Source organism: Schistocerca gregaria, chromosome 2 (genome assembly GCF_023897955.1).
Source record: "Schistocerca gregaria isolate iqSchGreg1 chromosome 2, iqSchGreg1.2, whole genome shotgun sequence".
Lineage (NCBI taxonomy): Eukaryota > Metazoa > Arthropoda > Insecta > Orthoptera > Acrididae > Schistocerca > Schistocerca gregaria.
In genome coordinates this window covers 610,499,381-610,526,345 of record NC_064921.1, presented here as the reverse complement: position 1 = coordinate 610,526,345, position 26,965 = coordinate 610,499,381, and the positions used below count along the sequence as shown (strand labels likewise).

Below are 26,965 nucleotides of genomic sequence, written 5' to 3'. Positions count from 1 at the left end.
ATTAGTATTTTGCAGCTGTGACTTATTAAACTGATAATTTGGTAATTTTCACATCAGTCAACACCTGCTTTCTTTGGGATTGGAACTATTATATTCTTCTTGAAGTTTGAGGGTATTTTGCCTGTCTCATACATTTTGTTCACAAGATGGTAGAGTTTTGTCAGGACTGGCTCTCCCAAGGCTGTCAGTAGTTCTAATGGAATGTTGTCTACTCCCGGGGCCTTGTTTCGACTAAGGTCTTTCAGTGCTGTGTCAATCTCTTCACGCAGTATAGCATCTCCCATTTCATCTTCATCTACATCCTCTTCCATTTCCATAATATTGTCCTCAAGTACATCGCCCTTGTATAGACCCTCTATATACTCTTTCCACCTTTCTGCTTTCCCTTCTTTGCTTAGAACTGGGTTTCCATCTGAGCTCTTGATGTTCACACAAGTGGTTCTCTTATCTCCAAAGGTCTCTTTAATTTTCCTGTAGGCTTTATGTATCTTACACCAAGTGAGATAAGCCTCTACATCCTTACATTTGTCCTCTAGCCATGCCTGCTAAGCCATTTTGCACTTCCTGTCGATCTCATTTTTGAGACGTTTGTATTCCTTTTTGCCTGCTTCATTTACTGCATTTTTATATTTTCTCCTTTCATCAATTAAATTCAATATTTCTTCTGTTACCCAAGGATTTCTAGTAGCCCTTGTCTTTTTACCTACTTGATCCTCTGCTACCTTCACTACTTCATCCCTCAGAGCTACCCATTCTTCTACTGTATTTCTTTCCCCCATTCGTGTCAATTGTTCCCTTATGCTCTCCCTGAAACTCTGTACAACCTCTGGTTTAGTCAGTTCAACCAGGTCCCATCTCCTTAAATTCCCACCTTTTTGCAATTTCTTCAGTTTTAATCTACAGCTCATAACCAATATATTGTGGTCAGAATCCACATCTGCCCCTGGAAATGTCCTACAATTTAAAACCTGGTTCCTAAATCTCTGTGTTACCATTATATAATCTATCTGATACCTTTTAGTATCTCCAGGATTCTTCCATGTATACAACCTTCTTTTATGATTCTTGAACTAAGTGTTAGCTATAATAAAGTTATGCTCTGTGCAAAATTCTACCAGACGGCTTCCTCTTTCATTTTTAGCCCCAATCCATATTCACCTACTATGTTTCCTTCTCTCCCTTTTCCTACTGTCGAATTCCAGTCACCCATGACTATCAAATTTTCGTCTCCCTTCACTACCTGAATAATTTCTTTCATCTCATCATACATTTCTTGAATTTCTTCGTCATCTGCAGAGCTAGTTGGCATATAAACTTGTACTACTGTAGTAGGCATGGGCTTCGTGTCTGTCTTGGCCACAATAATACGTTCACTATGCTATTTGTAGTAGCTTACTCGCACTCCTATTTTTTTTTATTCATTATTAAACCGACTCCTGCATTACCCCTATTTGATTTTGTATTTATAATCCTGTATTCACCTGACCAAAAGTCTTGTTCCTCCTGCCACCGAACTTCACTAATTCCCACTATATCTAACTTTAACCTATCCATTTCCCTTTTTAAATTTTCTAACCTACCTGCCCGATTAAGGGCTCTGACATTCCACGCTCCGATCCGTAGAATGCCAGTTTTCTTTCTCCTGATAACGACATCCTCTTTTGTGGTCCCTGCCTGGAGATCCGAATGGGGGACTATTTTACCTCTGGAATATTTTACCCAAGAGGACGCCATCATCATTTTTCCATAAAGTAGAGCTGCATGCCCTCAAGAAAAATTGCGGCTGTAGTTTCCCCTTGCTTTCAGCCGTTCGCAGTACCAAAACAGCAAGGCCGTTTTGGTTAGTGTTACAGGGCCAGATCAGTCAATCATCCAGACTGTTTCTACTGCAACTACTGAAAAGGCTGCTGCCCCTCTTCAGGAGCGACACGTTTGTCTGGCCTCTCAACAGATACCCCTCCGTTGTGGTTGCACCTACGGTACGGCTATCTGTATCGTTGAGGCACGCAAGCCTCCCCACCAACGGCTAGGTCCGTGGTTCATGGGGGGAAGCAGTTAGTAGGCATTTTATTTATTCTAGTATATAGTAGTTTATATATTAGAAGGTATGGATGATGAAAAGAGGGAAATTGTGGCAGTTTGTATACTATGTACTCAAGTATTTCTGGAAAGAAAAATCGCACAATACCTATAGAATAATAGACGTAACACAGTGGGTAATAACTGACAATAATGAACCATAGTAGAACCAACATTTTATTGATAGTCATCTATAGTGTTAGTTTAGACAACTCTTCCCCACCTTGTACATTCAAGAGGCCTACATTTTTCTGAGGTTATTTCTGAAAGCAGTGGAGGTATTTTAAATCTGTCTTGTGACTCCAACAAAATCAGTATTTTTGTCACCAAATGTGCTTCACTTTATTGAAATAAAATAACATCAGTGACCTTAATGAAATACATATACCATTTGGTTTGCTTTCTCCATCTAAAAACAGTTCATTACAGATGATGTTGGTGTTAATAATTAAGATTTTTGCCCACACATTTAGAAATACTTAAGTGCGTACATTTCTTTTTTTGTCAACTTATGCCTTTATTTACCCCTGAGATCTCAAATTTTGTCAGGGAAAAATTCTAAAACTTGTTTGGAAAATAGGGAAATATGAGGGAATTTCATTTGGGGAAACTTGTGGCAACCCTAAACTGGTATCAAAAATATCGATTGAGCTATATAGCTCAATTTGAAAGCATGGTACCAAACAAAAATTCTAAAGCAGATTGAGGTACAAAAAGCCAAAAAGAAAAACCAATGAACTTAGTAATCAATTGGGAAAAACAAAAAATTAGTACCAGAATCAATCGAATTATATAAATGAACTTAAAACACCAGTAACAATACAAAGAGGCTAAAACTTACACAACAAAACACAACTTCAATAAAATCAAGAATTAAACCTGTCAGACATGCATGATTATAGTGTCTCATAAAATCACGTATGTATCACAAAAAGAACAAATGGTAAACAGTAATGAAGAAACATAATTCATGAATCAGCTGAAAAACACACAAGTAGTAAGAACAGCCATCTCAGTTACCAGAAAACATTTCCATACATCAGACAAGACCATCCCCCCCCCCCCCCAAAAAAAAAAACTATCACTCAACAAAACCCAAACTCCTCTCCCCTCCATGGCCACACATGCAAAAAAACTCTCAATCATTCCCATTTAATTAGCAAGCTGGCACCTGTGCATTTTTCCTATTAGTTTCACGAAAATCTGAAAAACACTATACCTCTGTGGAAAACTTTTCCACCAATTGTATTAATCAGGATGAGCCTGTAAAATGGAATACCATATTTTATCCCTCCCAATAACAGGTATGAATAACCCCTACCACGCCTCTCCCAGTATCCCTCAATAATGCTAGTACAGACCCCAGTCTCATACCTTTAAATTTAATGTGATTCACATCATTTTCTAACAATGCCCCACTGCCCAACCTGTTACATGAAGAAAACCCATCTGATGTAATAGTAAGCCTGTCTGTTATCTATTCCCCTATTACTAAAGTCAACACTCACATACTTCGATTTTCAATAACCCAAAAGCCAACATCATTACAATCTCCGCCAGAAACAACTTACCAAAAGACCAACAACTTTGTGGTCCATACTGCTCTTCCACTTACCAAAGCTCACCTTCTCTACTTCTACTATCACCCCTAGCCCCCTAATGATCCCCTATACTTAATGAACTCCCCCACAAACCTCTGTGCAGAACAAAAACCAATTACTGTAGTTTCAGGAACCCTAGTTTCATGCATGGCGTATTTAACTGATAAAAAATGGAAACTGCAGATTATCCCTGTGATACCTCCACAGGTAGCCACTGGAAGAACATTGACTGGACACCTGCATGTTATTGCTATATGTTTGATGTGTACAGTATTCTCCAAAGTCACCCAACATTTGCAAAAATTTAAGTTGATTCCACATCCACCATTCACTGCACAACGTTCAACTATTGAAAATTAATTTTGGATCCATGTTGCAAAAAGTAGTAGCATGATCACAATCAAATGACATCATGGCTCAAAACTGAGTCATGATATCAAATGGTAGAGTTGAGTCCATACAATTGGAAGACCTAATATACCATTGTGCTTGACATATTGGCTTTGGATTACCTCTCACGAGTAATCTCATATAGTCAGTAAAAGCAAGAAAGGAGCAGCACTTCAGTGCTCAATAGTTGTTACAATGATGGCCTTCAGTTTAAATGGGAAGTTCAAATTCCTTTTTTTCTTCTTTTTTTGTGTCGGCTAATGGCATTGATGCCAACGGCTTCTATGTCTATTTTATTATTGTTCTTACTAGTGTGATACATAAGCAGTTTAACATAATAATCTCAATTAATTTACATTAGGATACACAATTTGTTACTTATACAAGTCTTTCCAAAAAATACCTTAAACCGGTGGCTTGAGGTTTTGATGGGAAAAAAAGGGAGATCTGTAGACCAAAGTGCTTTTCTGCAGCTTCCTTAGAATTCTTTCAGTAAATTTGAGTCTGGCATATGCTGTTCACACTGCTAGATTTATGTGGTCATTTCTCTTTGGACCACTGTGAATAGACAGTTCTGCATGGTTAAAGGTTGTGGTGGATTCCAGTGATTGATTATCAGGCAGGCTCCATAGTAAATTGATACTATGTCTTCCCTCCATTAATGGACTTTCCATTATATTTGTTTACATTTATAATCATCTACCAATCTTTGTACTAGGGACTGATCACATGCATATCTCTCTGTGTTTCATAACGAGTTTCTAAATCCCCCCCCCCTCTTTCCTTTGTGCATGACTGCATCATCGGCGAACAGCCTCATATCATATATTGTTTTGAGCTTCTCCAAACACAACTTTTGGTTCTGATAACAACTTCCAGAAAGAATGACACGCTGAGTTCAGTTTATGAGGAAGTGTCTTATCAGTCATACAGGTTGTCCATAAAAGAAAATACCAATTTCAATTGTATATTACAACACTTTAATTTAGACAGTTTATTATAAATCATACATCACACTGAACGTAAACTAACCTAGTGTTTCTTACAAATGTTCAGTGTGTGCACTTTTAATTAAATGACACACATCCCACCTAAAATCCAATTTTTCCTACACTTTGGATAACAAGTCCGTAGTAATGGAATCAATAGCCTCTTCAGTTCTGTGTCTCAATCGTAATAAATTGTTATGTAGTGGCAGAACATAAATTTGGTCTTTTACAAACCTCAAAGGAAAATTATCACATGGCCTGAGACTAGGTGAATGTGGAGGCCAATGGAATAGTGATCATTAAGACCAATCCAACATTCAGGGACTTGAATGTTCAATCACTTTGTATGAAAAGATGCCTAAGGGCATGGGCTCCTGTTGTTTCCAAATAAAATTTTTGTGTTCGCCTTCTAATTTGGAAAAGAGCCATTCTTGCAACATATCCAGATAAGCCACCACTGTTACAGTAACTTCAGGGAAAAAAATAGTCTGTAAACTTGATGCCAAGATACAGTACAGAAGGTGTTTTTATTCTCGGCAATCTCTTTGATGTTGTAGAGCTTCACTCATGAGGATGTTCTGACCCCAAGATATGAACATTATGGATATTTACCTTTCTACTTAGAAGCCTCATCACTGATCACCGCTTGTTCAAAAAGTCATCTTCCTACTGCAATAGTTCACTTGCAAAGTTATAACATACCATCATCATCAGGCTTTAAAACATGTACCAGCTGTAATCAGTATGGACATACATCTAAATGTTTTCTTGCAACCTTCCACACTGCCATCAAGGTAACTGAAATTCAAGATTTGCTTTCTGAACAGACTTCTTAAGAGTATGAAGATAAGATGCTCTCACATGGTCAACATCCTCTTCAAACACCTTTGGTTGTCCCATATTTTTGACTTTACACACACATCTAGCCAGAAAACTTTGGAACATAAAATTCTTTACACTTGTCAGGAGTCACCATTTTGCTAATGTAGCATTGCAAGTGAGGAAACAACAAAGCAGTACTTGCTCATGTACTTATCTAAAGCTGTTCGAGTTACTCTTTGGTTGTGACCTTGAATCAACACACTACAATGCTTATAGTTGACACTATTAAAATTTGCAACTGGGACATTCTGTATTTCTGTGTGATATTTGATGTGCATGTATTTCTTTCATTGGGAAATACTGGGGAATTGTGTTGAAGGCTTTACAAAAGTCAGGTAACTTGGCATCAAGGTAAGATCTGCATCCATGGACTTGCAGTTCTCATGAATGAACAGAGCAATCTGGCTTAGACACAGTTGGTGTTTGAAAAAATCATTGTAGATTCTCAAATAGGAGTTACTTGGTGTCCACATCTTTGGTCCAAGTTGACACTCCTCCGTTCATATATGAGGGTTAATCATTAAATTTTAATTAGTGCTTTAAAAAAAATCAGGCTGTTACCATAAAGCTTTGTCATGGTCTTAGACCTTTTCTGTATGTTCACTCTTCAATGTGATACATTTTTCGTAATGATGGGTGACTTGGTGTAGACCTTGGTTGTAGAAGTCTGTTCAGAAAATGTGCCACCTTTAAAATCACCTATTTTTAGTCATGGAAGTAGTTGTCATGCAATGGTTTCTTCATGCAAAACAGAGGAAGATATAACTATGTCATGTTAAGAGAGTTAAGGAGGAGATAAATATAAATTCTGTCCTCAGAAGCTGGTGTGCCCATCAATATTGACTGACTGCCATCCTCTGTCAGTGGCATCATTGGATGTGGTTTGTAGGGGCATTGAGCTGGCACACCGCTCTCCTGCCATCCATTTTCTTAGCTCAGTACTAGGAATCAAACCTGGCAGTCAGCTGCACTGACCACTAAGCTATGGAAGTAGACTGAGAGAGGGGTGGGAGGTAAAATTTGGTAGAACAAGAAACACCACATGTGACTGTGCCCTGTGCAGAAAGAGATGGAATGTTGCTGTGAAGCAAAAACACTCACATGAACAGCTTCCCACAATGCTTTGTCTTTATAGTCTCCACTAACCCCATCAGAAGATTTTGGTAGTATGCTCCTGTGAAAGTTTTCTCCTTACAACTACAATCTGTTAGCATCACACCATAGTGGCCTATAAAGCACTCAACATCACCTCTCCCAGTGATTGTTGGACGTTGGCCTGTTTTTCCACTGCTTGCTTTGCTTCTTTTGTCTTATGGTCGTACTGATAACAGCCAGCATTTATCCATGTTGATTATGTAGCTAAAGGAGTGAATTGTATTGCCCTGATACAGCTGCAGTGTTTTTATTGCTCCCTCAGTTTGGCAGGCATTTTGAAGAGGTGATCATGGTTATGCAATCCAGTAGATGGCAACCTTTATCATTTATAAAAGTCATGCGAGACATAGAAAACTAACATATGACTGATTTTCATTTTTTTACATGGTTTCCTCCACTGTGACATGCTGGTCTGCGAGCACCAGGGTCTCCACTTCTCTTTCAATTCTGTGTTCTTCACAGGAATATGGTCTGCTATTTCATCCTTTGTCATTCAGAATTGTTTGGCCAAGGTGGTGTGCTACTTAATTTTCATCATTCAGAATTGCTTAACCACACAGGAAGTGTGTGTGCCACCTAACCCCTGCATCATACAATTGTAAAATGTTGCCATACACTTCCCATTATTGCAGTGTTATTACCCGACAAATGCATAAAAGTGTATTACCACATGATATTCCACTTTATCAGTGGTTTGTACCATTTTGTTTTGTCTCTTCTAGTAGCATGTTATGGTGCTATGGTACAGATATTTTGGTATGTACTGAGGTTACAGATATGTGCCTGGAAAGAAACAAAAAATGACAATGTAATTATTTTTGTGAGGTGATAATTAAAACTTTGACTACATTGCTTGTATTTTACTGTTAAGAGTATCTTGAGTACACAATACAAACGTTCCACAATACCATTTAATTAATAGTTCTTAATGACCCAGCTTCTTAGGCCATCATCAGATAATTTAATATGATGGCCTAAGAAGATGAAAACTGGTTCATAATGAACTATTAAATAAATAGTATTGTGGAACACTAATACTGTGTACTCAAGATACACTAACAGTAACATTAATGTGAATGGCATGTGATCCTCTGTTAGGTCTGGAGCTATTACTTAAATATTTTTGTGGAACATTTATATGGTATATTCAAGATTTTAGATTGCCCATATTCCTCCAAGAACCAACAGAATATTCTGTAAATATTATTAAAATTTTCATTTCTGATGTAAGGAAAAAGGGAGATTGTGATACTCTTTACTTTTGAAATGATATTTTAAAGTTATTGTTTCTTATATATTTTATTTTATTCCATTATTCATGCTCATCTTAATATTTTAGATATTGGTTTTATCAATGTTCTCTGTGTGCAACATAAATTTGCACATTTTGCTGATAAATATTTTGCTCCCTTTATATGTTTCTCAGAATGATATAATGTGGGAAACACAGGTTTGTAGTACATATGCTTGTTTTTTTCTTCCATTTATGTTTATTATTACGATTAATGAGATGGGGTGTTGCTGTTGTTACATTCCATCCTGGATTTTGTATTGTTTGATTTTATTACTATTATTATTATTTTTCAGAGCCACCAGAATGTGATAACTTCTCATGCAAGGCCATATGGATACACATGCTAGTCCTGGAATTATTTGTGAATCACAACCATAGTGCAGAGACAGCAATCTAATAGGATTATGAAAATATTACATAAGGGCAGAAAGCATGGAGCTGCTAGTTTATCTGGATCATGAGATTGATTAAAAGGGTAAATATAATGATGATTTATGTTCTGAACTGTTTTCACTGTATTCCCCCTATATACAGGGTGTTTCACTAAATGTGTTTGCCTCTGTAAGTTACGAAGTAATAGGCGAGGGAAATATTTATTGCGGTAGGTCACCATAAGAAACATTACACTGTCTGCGGAGCTGTGAACATAGTTTATTGTGTTATTATCCAAAGATTTACAGCAAGAAGATACAATTTTTTAAATGGAACAATAGTTGTTTCTGTCATGCACTGGAATCAGTAGCACCAGCTGAGTATACATCAATTTAAATTACATTCCTATCACTTTTAGTGTGGGAGCTACAACCCTTCAAGGTTTCAGGGGCAGATACCACACATGCTGTGCATAACAGAATGTGCCTTCTAAATGTGGTGCGGCCGAGTTGTAACGTTGCCGGTGTCATGGAGCCAGAAGCTTCCTTGATGCACTGTTAGACTGCTGACTGTCACTACACATGGCCATATACCCAACAGTTCGAGCCACACAAACAGACCAAGAACTGCAAGAAGTGAGGAGACGGAGATGTTTGCTTTAGGTGCAGTACATCATGATCCTCATGTCAGATTATGAGCCGTTGTTGCAGTCACTGGTGTCAGTCTCACAGCTGTGTGGCGTATAGTACGTGGCCACAGGTTTCACCCGTACTGCCTGTCACTGACCCAGGAGCTCCATGGGAGCAATTACTGTGCGAGAGTTTCAGTCTGTGAATGGGCCATGTGTTATTTCACTCTGGAATCTTTAAAAGCTGTTATGTTCTCTGATGAGTCCATGTTCACAAATTATGGTGCAGTGAATTACCATAAGATGCACTAATGGGCTGCAGACAATCCTCAGTAGGTGGTCTATTAATATATGATGTGTGATCCTTGGAGATGAAATCATCGGTCCACATTACTTTCCAAGTACACTGACAGGTGAGTTATATCGTGTGTTTATAGTCAACAGTTTGGGTGGTCTCCTTGAACATGTGTGTCTACACACAAGAGTCCATATGTGGATGCAGCATGATGATCACCCAGCCCATTCTGCATGTGCTGTTGTGGAAGAACTAAACAATAGGTTTGCAGGAAGGTGGTTAGGGTGCCATGGTCCTCGTTCATAGCCCACAGGGTCGCCCGATTTAACACCATTAGATTTCTTTTTGTGGGAGTGTTTAAAGGATCGTGTTTATGTCACCGTGCCCACATCCCAAGATGATCTAAAGTGGCACATCAAGGACACATGTCGCTCCATGACATTGGTGATGTTACGTCTCACCCAGAGATCTTTTAGAAGGCGCATTGCATTGTGCATTCAGGATCATGGACACACATTTGAATCTCATTTAAATCAACTTCCCACTGCTAGAACATCCATCACCCACCAGACAGCCATGTATTATGTTCAGCATCTACATACTGCCTCTGAAACTTTGCAGGGTTGTAGCTCCCACACTAAAAGTGATAGGAATGTAATTTAAATTGATTTATACACAGCTGGTGATACTAATTCCAGTGCATGATAGAAACAACTATTGTTCCATTTAAAAATTGTATCTTTTTGCTGTAACTCTTTGGATAATAACACAATAAACTATGTTCATAGCTCCGCAGACAGTGTAATGTTTCTTTTGGTGACCTACCACAATAAATATTTCCATCACCTATTACTTTGTAACTCACAGGGGCAAACACATTTAGTGGAACATCATGTATATTCAAGGCCAAAGCCAAGCTTAAAATCAAATGATACACACCCTTCCAGTTATTTGTAGTTGTGAGTGAATACAAAGCCATGGTACCCTGACATTACATCTACATCTACACTCTGCAAACCACTGTAAGGTGCATGACAGAGTGTGCAACCCATTGTACCTGTTTTTAGTTCCATTCCAAGTATATATGGAGGACAAGAAGAGCAATTGTTTGACTGCCTCTGTGCATCCAGGAACTATTCTGATCTTATCCTCATGATCCCTATGTGAGCAGTATGTAGGGTGTTTATATATGTAAAATATAAAGAGAAACATCTTTATCAAAAAGTCTCAAAAATTTCTTAGGTCTACCATTTCTTCTACAAGAGGCCCACAGCTATCCTCTTCCATTAGACTAGTGATAGTTTCATGTGTGCTGTTTCCTTGCATCTGTATGATCAAAAACTGTGTATGAGAATGATATTTTCTATTGCGCAAAGTGTGGTTTTTAGATCTAATTTTACATTTCTTAGATCCAATCTTCAGTAACAGATAGCCGTCATTTCTGAATCTTGTCTATTGCAATTTCTTTAAACTATTGAGATTAATTTACTGATGTGTGCTTTAATAAGTAATAGCTGTGTATAGGTTGAATGCTCCTCAGATTCCTGAGCTGGGTGTTTATGAGTGCTGCCAGAACCATAAGCTGTCAGCATTCTTCAGCAAACATTGTGAAATGTTATTACAAAATATTGAGTGTCTAGGAAGAGGGACCTCTGCTAGATCACTCATATAAATCAACCTACATAATGATGAAAAAATTTTTAAGGGTGGATGGTTTTGAGGCTGAACAGTAATTATGGGGCAACTTCTAAGTAGTGCCCTACATTATTTCATTAGGTTTGTTCAGTTTCATGAGGCTCTGTGTAAATTTATTTTTATTTTCCTAGCTGTAATGGAAATTATTAATTCATTTAAAAACACCTCTGGTAGTTCAAATGGGCCATTGGGTAGTACAGACACATAATCTAACAAAGAAGGAGTTTTGGAAATTCAGTGCCTAAAACAGTACAATGTAAGTATAGCAGATCATAATTGTTTGTGAGAATGTGTTTTTAATTCTGAAGTGCAAAGAAAATATGCTGATGAAAGTATTGCTGTTCTTCATACAATAAATATCCTATATAGGGTTACAAGAACACACAAATTTTGGAACAGTTCTTGATAGGAACAGGTCACAGTACCTTTAAATGCCTAGTTCCTTGATGAATATATGAAATGGATGTACTTACATAACAAACTCAACAACACCAAAGGTATTGTGGTGTACAAGGTTATCCTTTTTATGGAAATGGAAACAGTGAAATTGAAACAAAAGTGGGAGGCATTTGCTATCATGGACATTTTGACTATTACAAGACTACATTATATTACATTAAACTACATCCGTTTTTGTTCCGTGGACCCAAAAATGAAATGATTCTCATGGGTGTGGAACATGTCAGAAAGTTTAGTATAAAAAACATAGAACATTTGAATGTTATACTCATTTCCCTGATTATATGTCAAGAGATTGCCAAATTATGTGAATATGTTACAGTAAACTGGAACTGCTAATATTTACAGAATTAATAAATACACTGTCTGAATGAATCATAGTTATGCACTTTCAACAAAATTTATCATACACAAAATACCTAATCTTGTCTGTTGTGACTAAGTGCTGTCAAAACTGAAATATAACAGACATTTTTATGTAAGCTGGTCTAACAGCCACTATTAAGATATTCATCTGTAGAGTAGAAGCAGTTGCCTACTAAAAAAGTCTTATCAGTCTCTGCTTAAACCATGCTGTATCTGAAACCAATCTTTTTATGGTTCATGGAAATTTATTGAAAATGTATCATCTTGAATACTGGACCACTTTGTGACCCAGGTAGTTGATTTTAGGTATTCATGTAGATTGTTCTTATTCCTAGTATTGGTACTATATATTGACCTGTCAGATGGAAATAGAGATATTATTTGCAACATACTGTATTTCATTAAGGAATAAATATACTTCAAAACAGTGGTTTAAATACCCAGTTTCTTGAACAGGTTTCTATATGATGTTCTTGAATTTACACCACAAATGACTCTCATTATACAGTTTTGCACCCTAAAATCTTTTTCTCCATTTGACAAGTTTCAACAAAATATGATCCCATATGACATAATAGAATGAAATCAAGCAAAGTATGCAAGTTTTTTTTTTACGTTTGTATCTCCTGCATCAGTCTTCACTCACAAATATATGCTTGTTTAGGTGCTGCAGCAATTCTGTGGTATGCCCTTCCCAACTGAATGTATTATTCATGTGTAATCCCTCAAATTTAACATTGTCAACCTATTCTATCTTCACATCTTCACATGTTATACACATGCTGGAAGGAAATCCCTTACACATTCTGAACTCCATATAGCGGGTTTTTTCACAGTTTAATGATAGTGAATTAGTTTTAAACCATTTATTAATGTCAGTGAAAATATGATTAGCAGCCATTTCTAATTGTGTATTTGGCTTGCTATTTATTGCAATATTTGTATCATCTGCAAACAAAACATACTTAGCATCTGGAAATATAACAGATGAGAGGTCATGAAATGGAAATGAGCATTTGGCGTCATTGGCCAGGAGGCACCTTGCTGGTCAGGTCCGGCCGCCTTGGTGCAGGTCCTATTATGTTCGACACCACATTGGGGACCTGCACACCAGATGGGGATGAAATGATGATGAAGATAACACAACACCCAGTCTCTGAGCAAAGAAAATCTCTGACCTGGCTGGGAATTGAACCCGGGCCTGTAGGATGGCAATAGTAATCCAACCATTACCCGTCCCTTGCACAGACATAGCAAAACTAAATCTTTCAACAAAACCCATCCACCTGTGTGCACCAGAAAGTATAGAAGCCTCATCGGTAGATTTTGGAGAAAGATTGATACTCTTACATACTTTGAAAACAGAGGGCCTAAAGCGCCTTCTAACGTAACGCCGATGAGGCATCGTGCGGCTGCAGGCTGACTGACATCATCTTCCAGAATCACGCTATTTTACTTTTTTTTTTTCCTTCCTGTGAGAGCATCTGTCAGTGGGGCTTGTATGTCAATGGTGTGGAGGATGTGTTTGCGGTAGTAATTTGCCATTCCAAGTTTTGTGCACGAAAAATGTTCTGTTGGTATGGAACACTGCCACACGACTGCTGACTCATGTACGGTAACGGAAAGTTATTGTTCGTATCTGATACCAGCACATGAGGCTGTAGCAATATACAAGCACTCTCCTGCTGAGTACAGCTAGTTGGTGTTTTTGGGAACTGTGTTGAGCTATTGCGAACACAAGGTGGATAATAGGAAAACCATGCTGAAGCATCCGTTGGAAAACCTAGTTGGCACATGCGTGGTGTAGCGGGTGGCAAGCAATCCATTGTGTACCACTCAATGGTACAAGCGTTCATTGTAGCACTCGCAAACAAAATTCAGAGTCACCATTATGGGTTTAGTGTTGTAGGATTGCTGCATCCAATGATGTACACTATACCGCCTGTAATAAGCACTGTTTTATTACTCAGAAGCACACATATACAGTTGTATACATGCTTAATTCTCGGTGCAAGTGTGTACTGTTTCGCGCGCAGCCACAGACAGCTCGCAAAGAGCTTGTCAAACAAAGAAATTACATGCAACTTGGTTGATAGTCACCACAACCTTAAGGAACCCAGATGTTGCTAGGACACATGCTTAAACACTGCCTTTTCAAATATTTGTGAAAAAGCCAAAAAAAGTGAAATTGGTCAATAGTTTGACAGTATATCTTTATCCCTCTTCTTGTAAAGAGGCTTAACTTTAGCACATTTTAGCCAGTCTGGAAATGTTCCACTGATAAGAAATTGATTACTCAAATAATTCAGATACAACTGAACTCACACGAATGTTCTTTCATTCACTTTGTTAATATGTTATCATAACCTCTAGAATACTTTGATTTTAAGGATTTTATGGTGGATGCTACTTCTTTGGGAGAAGTGTGTGTCAGTTTTACTGAAGTTATTTATAGAGAGTGGTCTCAGATATTCCTTTGCATTGTTTACTGAATATGATAACTCCAAGCTGTCAGCAACAGAAACAAATTGTTTGAGAGGTTTGCAACAATACATGCTCTTATTACCAATTTCTCATTTATTTTTAGACCTATCTGTTCCTCTTCCCTTCTGACTCCACCTGTCTCTGTCTTCTTTATATCCCATATAGTTTTTATTTTGTTGACTGCAAGAAACAGCAAGCAAAATTTGTGACACTCAACTCCTGCTGATGTTGATAGAGGGAGCCATTGAAAGCTTTAGTATACAAACAAATCTGACATGTCAAGAAAACAGAAAAAAATTATCCATGTACTAAACTTGTTACAATGTTAATTGCACCATTTTGCTCACATTACATTGGCTTGTAATGGCCAAGCAACATGTGGTAAACATGGTCAGGCTACTCATGAGTCAGCATCGTCATGCAACTCTCCTGAATGTTGTGTGTGTTGGAATTGTAAATATCCTGAGTAGAGGAAAAACTTTTGTGTTTATCTAGTAGTATGACATACTCCCTAAAGAAAGTATTGAAAAGCTATAGCATATGCTTAAATGTGAAGGAAGTACAAAGGATTACAACCACCTACTCTCACAACTTGCTCTAGAACAACAATGAAAAAATTGACAGTAACTGATTAACATTTGCTGTAACAGTGCATATGCCAACAAGACAACTACAGGGTAGATGTTCGTTGCACCTGCCCCCTAATATTGGTTTAGACCATCAGAATCTCACTGACATTACGTAGTTTTCCTAACCATCACACCTATGTTAGGGCCTCAAAACACATAATATGCCACCAGGCTCTATCACCATTTGCCATATGATTTGAATTGTTCAGAACCTCCTCTCTTCAGAAATGTAATGTCTTTCAGACATGGGGCAGAGCACACAAATCATCTACATCTAACACTCCACAAGCCACTGTATGATGTATAGCATAAAGTTCATCATGTTCCAGAATTGTACTTTCTTTCTCTCCCCCTGGCCATTTCTAAATTCAGTTTTCAGAAAAAATATGGTCGCTGTTAGACATGTCACGTTGCCAATTTTGTAGAGAATAAACAAATTTCTTAGAAATTTGTCATTCATATATAGTAACAATGTTTCATACAACAATGTTAACAGGTAATCAGTTTAATACATGTGACAATAGATGTTAGTAACCTGCATTAATTTATGCAACAGTCTTTGCATACATAAGGAAAGTCTGCAAAGCTACGTGTTCTGCCATGTAGCTAAAAATATTGAATGCACAACTCTACCAGCTTCATATTTTTTAGTCATACTTGCTCCTCTTCCTCCCTGCTGTTCAAATTTGATTCTTCTGAATCAGTGCCAGAAACCTCCAACAGCAGCTCCTATACTTTCTTGTTATTCCTTTTGTTCTCTGGCGTGTCTTCTCTCTTCTTCACCCACTGGCTTCTTTTGGGCCCCCACTTGTTGACTGTTAACTTCTTGTACCATATTTAGAGCCTTTAATGCAACATAACTTTAGGATATATGTAAGGATACTAGGGGGACCTACCTGTAGATTAATGTTGCTTCTCAGTAGTTGCACCTCTAGTCCTTTAGCTGAAGATGTTTGTGATAGGACTGTATCTCTTAATAAATGAAAAGAGAAGCCCAGTAATTCTTTTCAAATGTTCACACAAAGTCACTTCACATATTTATTGATTCCTATTGCTAAAGACCTGGCCTCATTACATATCAAAAATGTTTATGCAGATCTCCTTGTACTCACATTTGATGGATAACTTTAAATTATATTCAACCAAAGGGATGAGACACACAAATTAATTGGCACACAACATATTCTTTCCTATGGCAGATCAAAAAATTGTCTACAAGGCACACAGAATTGTGATGATGGTTCATTAAGGTACTGTGAAATGTTTACGAATGTTACTTTTTAAGTCTATCAGTGATTCTAATAGTTACTGCTCATATCCTCGAATAATCCCAAAGCTAGTTCAGACAACAACATTAGAGAACACAGTGTAGAGAATACTGAAATCCCAAATCCATTTACATACTGACCAAGACTTAACTCCAAGAAAAACAAGAAGCGTAATAATGATGGAATTGTATGCATTTCATTCTTACATAGACATGTACCAGAATATTATGTGGGTTTGGTTATTTGATTATTTGAAACTTATGTAGCTCAAATTATTCCTTTTAAATAGATGTAATAATTATTGTCAGACTTTCTTTATCAAATTACCAATATGAGCAGCAGCTCTTAAAATATACAGAACAAGTTGTGCTTACTCTATGGGAATTCGTGACTTTTAGCTATGGCATTCATATTGAATATTAAAATTTGGATATTAAAAATTATACAGTTCTTAATTATGGCAATTACATATTTGTTACTAGTGCCATTGGGTTCAGAAAATTTAGCCCATCAGTAGTATGTTAACATATTCCAGAAATTTGTAGTGATTTGGTCATAATACGAGTTGAAAGTTTGGGCTGGTTGAAATCATTAATTAATTATATCTTCTGAATTAATTTGATTTGAGCTAAAATAAACAAGTCTTTGAAATGAGCGAAAGCTGGACCACAGCTTAGAGATAATCTACTTTTCTGAATCTATGTGTTAGCTCACTAAATTTTTATTGACACCTTCTAGAGGAAAACTTTGAAACACAATAACTTTTGAAATACATCATTTCAAGTAAAACTAATTAATACAAAACATTCAGAACAGTGAATTGTGTGATTTGAATAAATAGGTTTCACTTTATTTTGCCAACTGCACACTTGCACATAGAATCAAAGCTTATGATATTGATGTTAACAGTTTAGCAAGAACATAGGAAGGGCACAGTGTACTAATTTAAACAAAGGTATCACTGCTAACTAACAGATGTAACAGTTGCCATTCTGTATGTGTCTCAGTATATCTAGTTCTTCCTTCGTGGTCCTCACAGAAGATATAAGTTGGAGAAAGTAACATTTTTCTTGGCAAATATTGGAATATGGGCTCTACAAGCTTTGAGATTAACTGCACTTGTAGCATCTCCCATTGGAGCTTATGTCTTGGCAAGACCTGATCTTATGTCTGCTTTCCCGGCCATTGTCGACTTTTAAGATCTTAGAGAGCCTACTTCTCATTGAAACAGATCCTGAATTGGCATCATGAGGCTGAGTGTACCCCATTCCAGTCATCCACTAAAGAAAAATCTACCAGGAATTGAAGCCAGGTCATCAGCATGAGAGTCAGGCACAATGACCATTTGGTTATGGAGGTGGACATTATTTATTTGAAACTTCTGTATTTCTTCCTTTAATTCTACTTGGTAAGTTTCTCCTACCAAAGAAAAATACCCATGAAGTGTTGAAATTAAATGTTGAGTGGAAAGGGCCTCCCGGTGGGGAGACCTGATCTTTTGAAGTGACGACACTTCGGTGACTTGTGCATTGATGAGGATGAAATGATGATGATGGAGACAACACAAACACCCAGTCCCTGAGCGGAGGAAATCTCCAACCCAGCTGGGAATCGAGCCCGGGCACCCTCGCATGACGAGCTGGCTGCTGTCCACTCACCTACAGCGGCGGACCACAAAGGGTTTGAATGAGCAGTTGAAAAGTGGTCTCATTTGTGTATAAGTTACACTTTTCCAGTATTCTTCCAACATCTCTGTCCAGCATCAACCTTTCCCATTGCTAGGTCATGTTGTCATTCCACTATAAATTGTTCCAGACATTTCCAGATACTTGACATTTGTACTGATTCCCATAGTTGATCTCTTATAAAGTAATGTAGAGATGTCATCTTGTCTATTTATGTGTGCAAGATTAGATTTATAAACATTGAAAATCATATGTCAGGTTTTGTGTCTGCACTTCAGTGGAATTGTTCTCCTGCCCTTACTGATATACTTCAGTGATCACTCCACTATCTAGATACATGTAGTAGACTGAGCAGTGCTTTAAATGAAGCCAGCAGAGTTGATGCTCTGCAAGATTAATTATATGCTCTACACCCAACTAACTCAATTTGAAACTGTAATAGCATCCCCTAATGGATGGCTCACATAACAAACATTATCCACTAAGCAAACAATGCTTACATTAAAAAATTCTCAGCCTGTTTACAAAGACCATTGGTACCCTGGGAAAGAAGTATTGCTCTGCAGAGAGCCATTTGCTCTATTTTTGATCAACTACCAATCACATACAGAATGCCTTGTAGCATCCTGTTTGATTACATGTGGAAAACAACATGGTTCTCTGATACATGGGGTCAAGCTGATGTAAACCCCTCCCATGAAACCAGAGAAGAATTTCTGCAGATGTCAACCCTTGTTTATAAGACTTATTCTCTTGACAATATGTCCAACACTGAGTTGGGGAAGTCGTATCAGACTGATCTGAACAGGAGAATTGCACCCTCCAAGGCAGCATCGTAAATATTATCATTATTGCTGTACATCAGTACATTAATTTCCATAATAAGGAAGCCAAAAGAATTCCTTTTGTGTGTCCTCCATCCCTTCAATCTCCTCCATGCCTTCAACCATTTACAGCACACATTTAATTTGCATCTGGTCAACTTAGTACATTAATGACATCTCATCTGTTACATTGCTGGATGTTTAGTTTGTTTTGTTTGAAGATGGTACAAACATTGCAATAAAGAGTAAGTTAAGTGTAGATTTATAAATAGCTATTAATCAAATTTTCACTGGCACTAATAAATGGTTTAAAGCTAATTCACTGTCATTGACTTTGAAAAGACCCGATAAATGCAATTCAGAATCTATAAGAGATTTTCTCCCAGTGTCCACATAACATATGAAGACATGCAGATAGAAGAGATTGACAGTGTTAAATTTCTGGTATTACAACTCAATAATAAATTCAGTTGGGAAGGGCATACCACAGAATTGCTGAAGCATCTAAACAAGTCTGTATTTGCAATTTGAATCGTGTCAGATGTAGGTGATATAAGTAAAAAAAAAACTTGAATACTTTGCTTACTTTCATTCTATTATATCATATGAGATCGTATTATGGAGTGACTCATCAAACTGAGCAAAACATTTTAGACCACAAAAGTGTAAATTCAAGAATATCATGCAGAAATCTGTTCAAGGAACAGCATATTCTAACCACATTTCTCAGTATATCTATTCCTTAATGAAATTTGCTGCAAATAATACGTCCCTATTTCCAACAAATAGCTCAATATGTAGCAGCAATACTAGGAATAAGAACAATCTACATAAAGACGTAAAATCACTTACCTTGGTCCACAAAGGGCCCAATATTCAGCAACATGCATTTTTCAATAAACTGTTGGCAACCACTAAAAACGTGGGTTTCAGGTAATACACAGTTTAAACAGAGTTTGAAAGACTTTTTGGTAGGCAACTGCTTCTACTCCATAGATGAATAACTTAACAGGGACTATTAGTCTAGCTTAAGTAAAACTGTCTGTTAGATTTCAGTTTTGACAGCGCATGGTCACAACAGTCAAGATTAGCTATTTTGTGTATGATAAATTTGTTAAAAGTGCTTAAGTGTGTTTCATTTTAACAGTGTATTTATTAATTCTGTAAATATTAGCAATTCCAGTTTGTCATAATGTATTCACATATCTTGACAGTCTCGTGACAAATGATCAGGGAAGTGAGTATTTTATTTAATCTATACAAATGTTTTATGTTTTTTATGTTATACTTTGACATGTTCCACTCTCTAGAGAATCATATAATTTTGAGTCTGTGGAACAAAAACTGCATGTAAACTAATCAAAGGATTTTGTGTAGCTCCATTTGGATTAACAGTACCAGGTTATGAATCAGCAAGGCCTAAATCACTGAAGATTGAAGAAGACGGTACACCTAATCAAGGTACCTGCAGGACCAGTCCTTTGCCAGCGTGTGCCCTGCAGCTGGTAACTTGCCACTACAAAATATCTGACTGATGCCAACTCCTTACAGTGTATCAAACATATAGGTTCTTACCTGATCTACAGTGACCAATATTCCATCTGTTTTAGTACCCGCTCACAAAATTGACTTTTGCAAATTTCCCACAAGTGACAGAGCCAGTTGAGACCTGCACCAAAGAAAGCAATGTGGCACTTGGTGTGAACCAGATTACAGTTCTTGGTTAGAGATGGAGTCAGCTTCCAGTCTAAATTTTTGTCTCATTACAATTATTTGCCATCTTGCATAGATGGATTTATTATACATCAAGCTATGGCTGATCAGTGGTTTATGTTGATTGTGTATTCAGGCACTGCACCCCAAATAATTACATAATCTGCAGGTGGAGATATATGTGGTCTTAATGGAAATGGAGTAAATGAGATGAATATGAGCTACAAAATTCCTCATCTGCTCTGTTTGTATTAGTGTCCATTCATTGCATATACCCAGCAGAGAAGTCTGTCCAATCACACAGGACACCTTTTCTATGCCTACAAGATCCAGGGAGGGTGAAGATACCGTGCTGAGAACTAGGGCGTATCGGATTCAGGGCAATGAATTTGACGATGGCAACAGGCAAGGAGGACATTGGAAGACCTACAGTGGCAAAATTTGAAGTGACTGCTGCAGAGTGGAACCATGCATCATTGGGAAGATCAGGATTTAACTTCCTGCCAATGATGAGATTATTAGATGTAAAGCACAAACTCAAGCTGGGGGGAGAATGGATAAGGAATTCAGCCATGTCCTTTTAAAGGAACATCCTGACAATAAAGATAAATCTGTTTAATGCCATTAATTTAATTATTTTGTTTACTGTTTTGCAATATTACTCAGTGTTTAAGTAACACTGTAATCTAAATAAAATAGAAAGAAACTTCCACGTGGGAAAAATATATTAAAAACAAAGATTCCAAGACTTACCAAGCGGGAAAGCGCCGGCAGACAGGCACATGAACAAAACACACAAACACACACACAGAATTACTAGCTTTCGCAACCAATGGTTGCTTCTTCAGGAAGGAGAGGGAAAGACGAAAGGATGTGGGTTTTAAGGGAGAGGGTAAGGAGTCATTCCAATCCCGGGAGCGGAAAGACTTCCCTTAGGGAAAAAAAAGGACAGGTGTACACTCGCACGCACACACACACACACACACACACACACACACACACACACACACACACACACACGCATATCCATCCGCACATACACAAGCTTGTGTCTGTGTATGTGCGGATGGATATGCGTGTGTGTGTGTGTGTGTGTGCGTGTGTGTGTGTGTGTGTGTGTGTGTGCGTGCGAGTGTACACCTGTCCTTTTTTTCCCCTAAGGGAAGTCTTTCCGCTCCCGGGATTGGAATGACTCCTTACCCTCAACCTTAAAACCCACATCCTTTCGTCTTTCCCTCTCCTTCCTGAAGAAGCAACCATCGGTTGCGAAAGCTAGTAATTCTGTGTGTGTGTTTTGTTCATGTGCCTGTCTGCCGGCGCTTTCCCACTTGGTAAGTCTTGGAATCTTTGTTTTTAATATAACACTGTAATCTATTTGATTAAAGTTATTTCACCTTTCTCAATAAAATTTTAATTCAGTATATACTAACAGAAATTAGATATTCTCACTGTGGAGGAAGTGATTTTGTTTGGTGATATACTGCAGGCAGCACAGTGTTTTTTTTTTTTTTTTTTTTTTTTTTTTTTTTTTTTTTTTTTTTTTTTTTTTTAAATACTCAATATGTCCTGCATGTCCTGCATTGTTTGAAAGGTGACTGTGCTAAATTATGATATAATTTTTCAGGGTATATTTTTGACTGCCATCTCCAACAGTTTTAGCTACATTTACAATTTTACAGTTCTGTCGCCTCAGATAATGTAAGAGTTCATAAACTACTATAAACACCATTAGCTCAGATTCTTGTCAAAAGAAATAATTTTGCAGTAACAACATCTGTCTCACATTCATTTAATAGTGAATTCAACTTTTGTAATTTGTCTGGATAACATTCTAACTTTTTTTTTTTTTTTTTTTTTTTTTTTTTTTTTTTTTTTTTTTGTACTCTGAGTACTCATGATATTGTAATCCCTTATCTAGGCAGATGATCCAATTCCTCATAATTCAGTGTTATGAATAAGGGTTGCATATCAGTCAAAAGACATTGTACACATATTTGGGTGGAAGACTGTTCAAATCCCCATCCAGCCTTCCACATTTAATAATTCTATGATTTCCCTAAAACACAAGTGAATTCCAGGATAGTTCCTTTGAAAGAGCATAGCTGATTTCTTACCTCACCTTTCTTCAATACAATTTCATACTCCATTCTTATGACCTCACTGATAGTATCACATTAAACTCAAGCCTCTTTTTGTCTGTGTTGTAATAGCAGAAGCTGGACCATATTAAGAATTTCTTCTGTGTGTAGTAATTAATACCAAAACCTCAGAATCAAATGTAAATATAAAAGTTCAGTTTTTCCAGTAGAGGTTATAACAAACACAAAGTCACAAATGAAAACTTAATCATTTTGATTACTCTTGTTATTTCTAACTTTTTCCTGTAAGTAGCAAGAAGGAAACACCTCCATTTCAGAAATTTACTTTTTTATTTTATTTTATTTTTTTGTACCAGTCTCTTTTATCAGGTGGTAAACAGGAGGTTCTTTTATTTTTATGTGACTGCAATTTTATTTGAAAAACGTCTTAAAAATTGAGTTTGTTTACAATAAGTATGTGTTCTCGCCTTCACAGTCTTTGTAATTTGTTCCAGTCTTTTACATCTGTTTGCTGCCATGTGCCTTAATACCTGTGTTACTTCAACAACACTGCAACGCTGTTCCTGTAGGCAGTGTTCATGAAGCCACTTATTTTTATCTCTCTGATTTAGTGCACAGTGAAGGAAGAAACATCTGATGTTAGAAATATATCACTATCGCAGTTGAAAGGACCATTCCAGGAAGTGCCAACAAACTTACCCTTTCATGAAGGGTTGACATACTATCACAACAGATATTTTTAAAGGTCTCTTGTACCATCTTAGTGTCATATAGCACCCGTACTTATTTCTATTGATGAAAGTTTCCATGACAGACCCATAAGCATTGTATGCAGCACCTTCAAATGACTGAGTGCTCTGGTACTGATATGATCTGAAGATGTTCAGTACTTAAGTGACAGTAGCAATTTGAGTAAAAATGTGTAGCATTAGATTAGTCTTTCATGTTCAGTAACAGTTTTTTAACCATAAGAGCAACCTACCTATTTTGCTAAAATTTAAAAATTTCAATGTTGTGTTATTGTGTGGAAAAAAGTATCTGTTGTAGTTTAATTTATGAGTTTTACCCTCATTGTGGATGTTACAGAAGTACATCTTTGTGATAATATACTCATTTTGTTAGAATATCATACTTTCACAATTTTTGTGCATAAATTTTTATTTTAATAACTGTATTTTTACCATGTGAAAACTTTGTAAAAAAAATACAGTTTACATTGAATTTTTTGCAAATGATTTGTACCCTGCCTAAATAAAACAGAATTTCATTTTATGCATGGTCCACATAACTTTGGCAAGGAAATTGTCTGGCAGTGAAAGTGAATTCGACAAGTAAATAAAGGGTGCTCATCCTTTCTTGGGAAGTCAAATCATAATCTGAATACATAAATCCTAAAGTGAGACTGTAAGACAATGGGGGTGAAATAATATCTGACAAGAATGAAATTTCATATATTACATACACTGGTGTATGATTATTCATTGACTCATAAATGTGTGATGTAAATCACATCACAAAAATGTTAGTGCACCATATGTCTTTATCTTGCTAATAGTTAAATTGAATGATACTTTTTGCTTTGTTATCCTATAATTCTAAGTAACATCTAGGTTGTACTTCACTCACCATAATCTTAAAACCTATGGCATGCCTGTTTTATTGGCACCCACCCATTTACAGTCATATTAAAGTCAGCATAAGGAAAAATTTTATACGACAAACTGGTTTACTCTTTTAAAGTTCATCAAAACATTCATGGTTTTTAACTCGTGCTATTCATCATCAAATAGTCATCGTAGTGGTGTCAAATCGAAAGACTTGTACCAGGCGAACAGTCTAGCCGACAGAAGCCCTAGTCACTAGAGATGGGCAAACTCATTCATCCATGGGAACTAGGTCACTGCTGATTGTTCTTTTTTGGGAACCGTTCATTTTTACTCATTCACCGTTCATTTGTGCTTGGTACAGTTCTTATGAAAAACTGAAAACTAGTAGTGTAGGTGACTGAAGGATGGAGGGCACCAAGAAGGGGCACTTGCCTTCCCCCTGGAGTAAAGAGTTTTTATTCATTGCAGAATTCTTACACACTTTTAGAAGTAATTTCTGTGATTCTGCAGAACCTCTCGTTTAGCCAACTGTAGTGTTCTGTGGCTCATCGCAGGGAAATAACGTAGGGTGGCGCACTGACAACCGGCCCCAAGTACAGAATGCTCACCAATTAAGGACGATGTGTTGCCTGTTACGAGCAGATACAACAAACAGACAAACATGTAATAACTAGGCAGTGAAGAAATAACAAGCTAATGCAAGCAACAAATGCGAAACAATCGATGACGATGTGTCGAGAGCTGGAGAAGGAAACATGAAAATCTCACGTGACGTGCATGGGCTATAGCTCATGTAGTCTTGTAAACCTGTTGGTGGCTGTTTCCCAACTTAATAGACCTCAAGTGTCTTGTATAAAATTCTTCGTTCCGACTTCCACTACATAGCTGTGCTATGTTGTAAACAAGAATCATTTACACTCTATATATACTTCACATTGTGTCTGAGTTCGTAGGCGAAGTAGAGACTTTATGGAAGCATAAAATAAAATATGGTTTTCTCATCACACATTTTCATATAAAATCTGATGCCAGTCTTGGGATCTGAAACCAAAACTGTTCACTGACAGTTATTTCTACCAGTTAAGTCACACAGCTGCTGTGTTGAACTGAATCAAATGTTGAGTTTCACATGTGTTTTTTGCAACATGTCCATATGTATGTTTAGCATTGAAGAAATGCTTTCTTTTGTTAGCTCATAGTTCACTGCAGTGGCCTTGAACCCAGTCTTTGTCACAAGAGGTCCCTCTGTTATGGTATAATTAAGCTATTAGTGAAATTCAGAGCATTATCTTGGGAAAAAGAAATTGGAGGCAAACAAGAATGACATGCAGAATTTGAGAAGATCCAGGAAGTGCAGTTGGGTGACAATAAGTAAAAGTGAGTACTCAAGAGAAGGAAGTGAAGTTACGTAACCCATGTTGTGTTGATTAACTACTTTGTTCCATTTGTGCACAGTGTTTGATGTAAGGTGGGGATGAACACAAGCATAAGCCCATGTGCCTTATATGAGGAGTTATTTTAGCAAATGAGTCACTGATGCTGAAATTTAGGAAGTACTGGTAATCTTTCTTATGTAGTATCAAAACCAAAATAATATTTGTGCACCTTCTGGAGGCGAAAAGCAACGTTTCGTTCATCAGTGAAATGCAGTTTCATTTCTGGCAGAGTGTTGCATACATCATGTGCATCACAAGACCATGTACTCAGAAGCTATCTGGAACACACCAGATACAGTGATTGTAGTAGAAGATTTTTTTTCCAAAGTAACAATAATAACCTTTCATTTGACACCTGATATACTTTGGTATTGGCATGCACATTCAAATACAGAGATATGTGAACAGGGAGAATATGGCACTGTGGTCGGCAATGCCTACACAAGACAACAACTGTCTGGCCAGTTGTTAGATCGGTTGCTGCTTCTACAGTAGCAGGTTATCAAGATTTAAGTTTGAATGTGGTGTTACAGTAAGCATACAAGCAATGGGACACAGCATCTCCAAGGTAGCAATGAAGTGGGGATTTTCCCGTGCGACCATTTCACGAGTGTACTGTGAATATAAGGAATCTTGTAAAACATCAACTCTGTGACATCGCTGTGGCTGGAAAAAGATCCTGCAACAATGGGACCAATGATGACTGCAGAGAATTGTTCATTGTGACATAACTGTAACCCTTCTGCAAATTGCTGCATATTTCAGCATTGGCCCATTAACAAGTGTCAGTGTACAAACCATTTGATGAAGCATCACTGATATGGGCTTTCGGAGCTAAGGGCCCACTTGTGTACCCTTGATGATTGCACAACACAAAGCTTTACACCTTGCCTGGGCTCATCAGCAGAGACATTCGACTGTTGATGACTGGAAACTTCTTTCCTCTGGCCAAACGAGTCTCATTTCAAATTGTATCAAACAGCTGCACGCGTAAGGGTATGGAGACGACCTCATG

The 26,965-nt window shown here is 37.3% G+C and overlaps 1 protein-coding gene across 1 annotated transcript in view; it reads left to right on the top strand.

Annotated features, from left to right (window-relative positions):
- LOC126334587 (arrestin domain-containing protein 3-like) overlaps positions 1-24,179 on the top strand; it is a 101,635-nt gene extending 77,456 nt beyond the window's left edge. Inside the window, exons 8-9 of the mRNA XM_049996978.1 lie at positions 8,684-8,865; positions 23,402-24,179. Coding sequence (XP_049852935.1) covers positions 8,684-8,699 — 16 coding nt within the window. The 3' untranslated portion in view covers positions 8,700-8,865; positions 23,402-24,179. The remainder of the gene's footprint in view (positions 1-8,683; positions 8,866-23,401) is intronic.
- Positions 24,180-26,965: the final 2,786 nt, after the last annotated feature.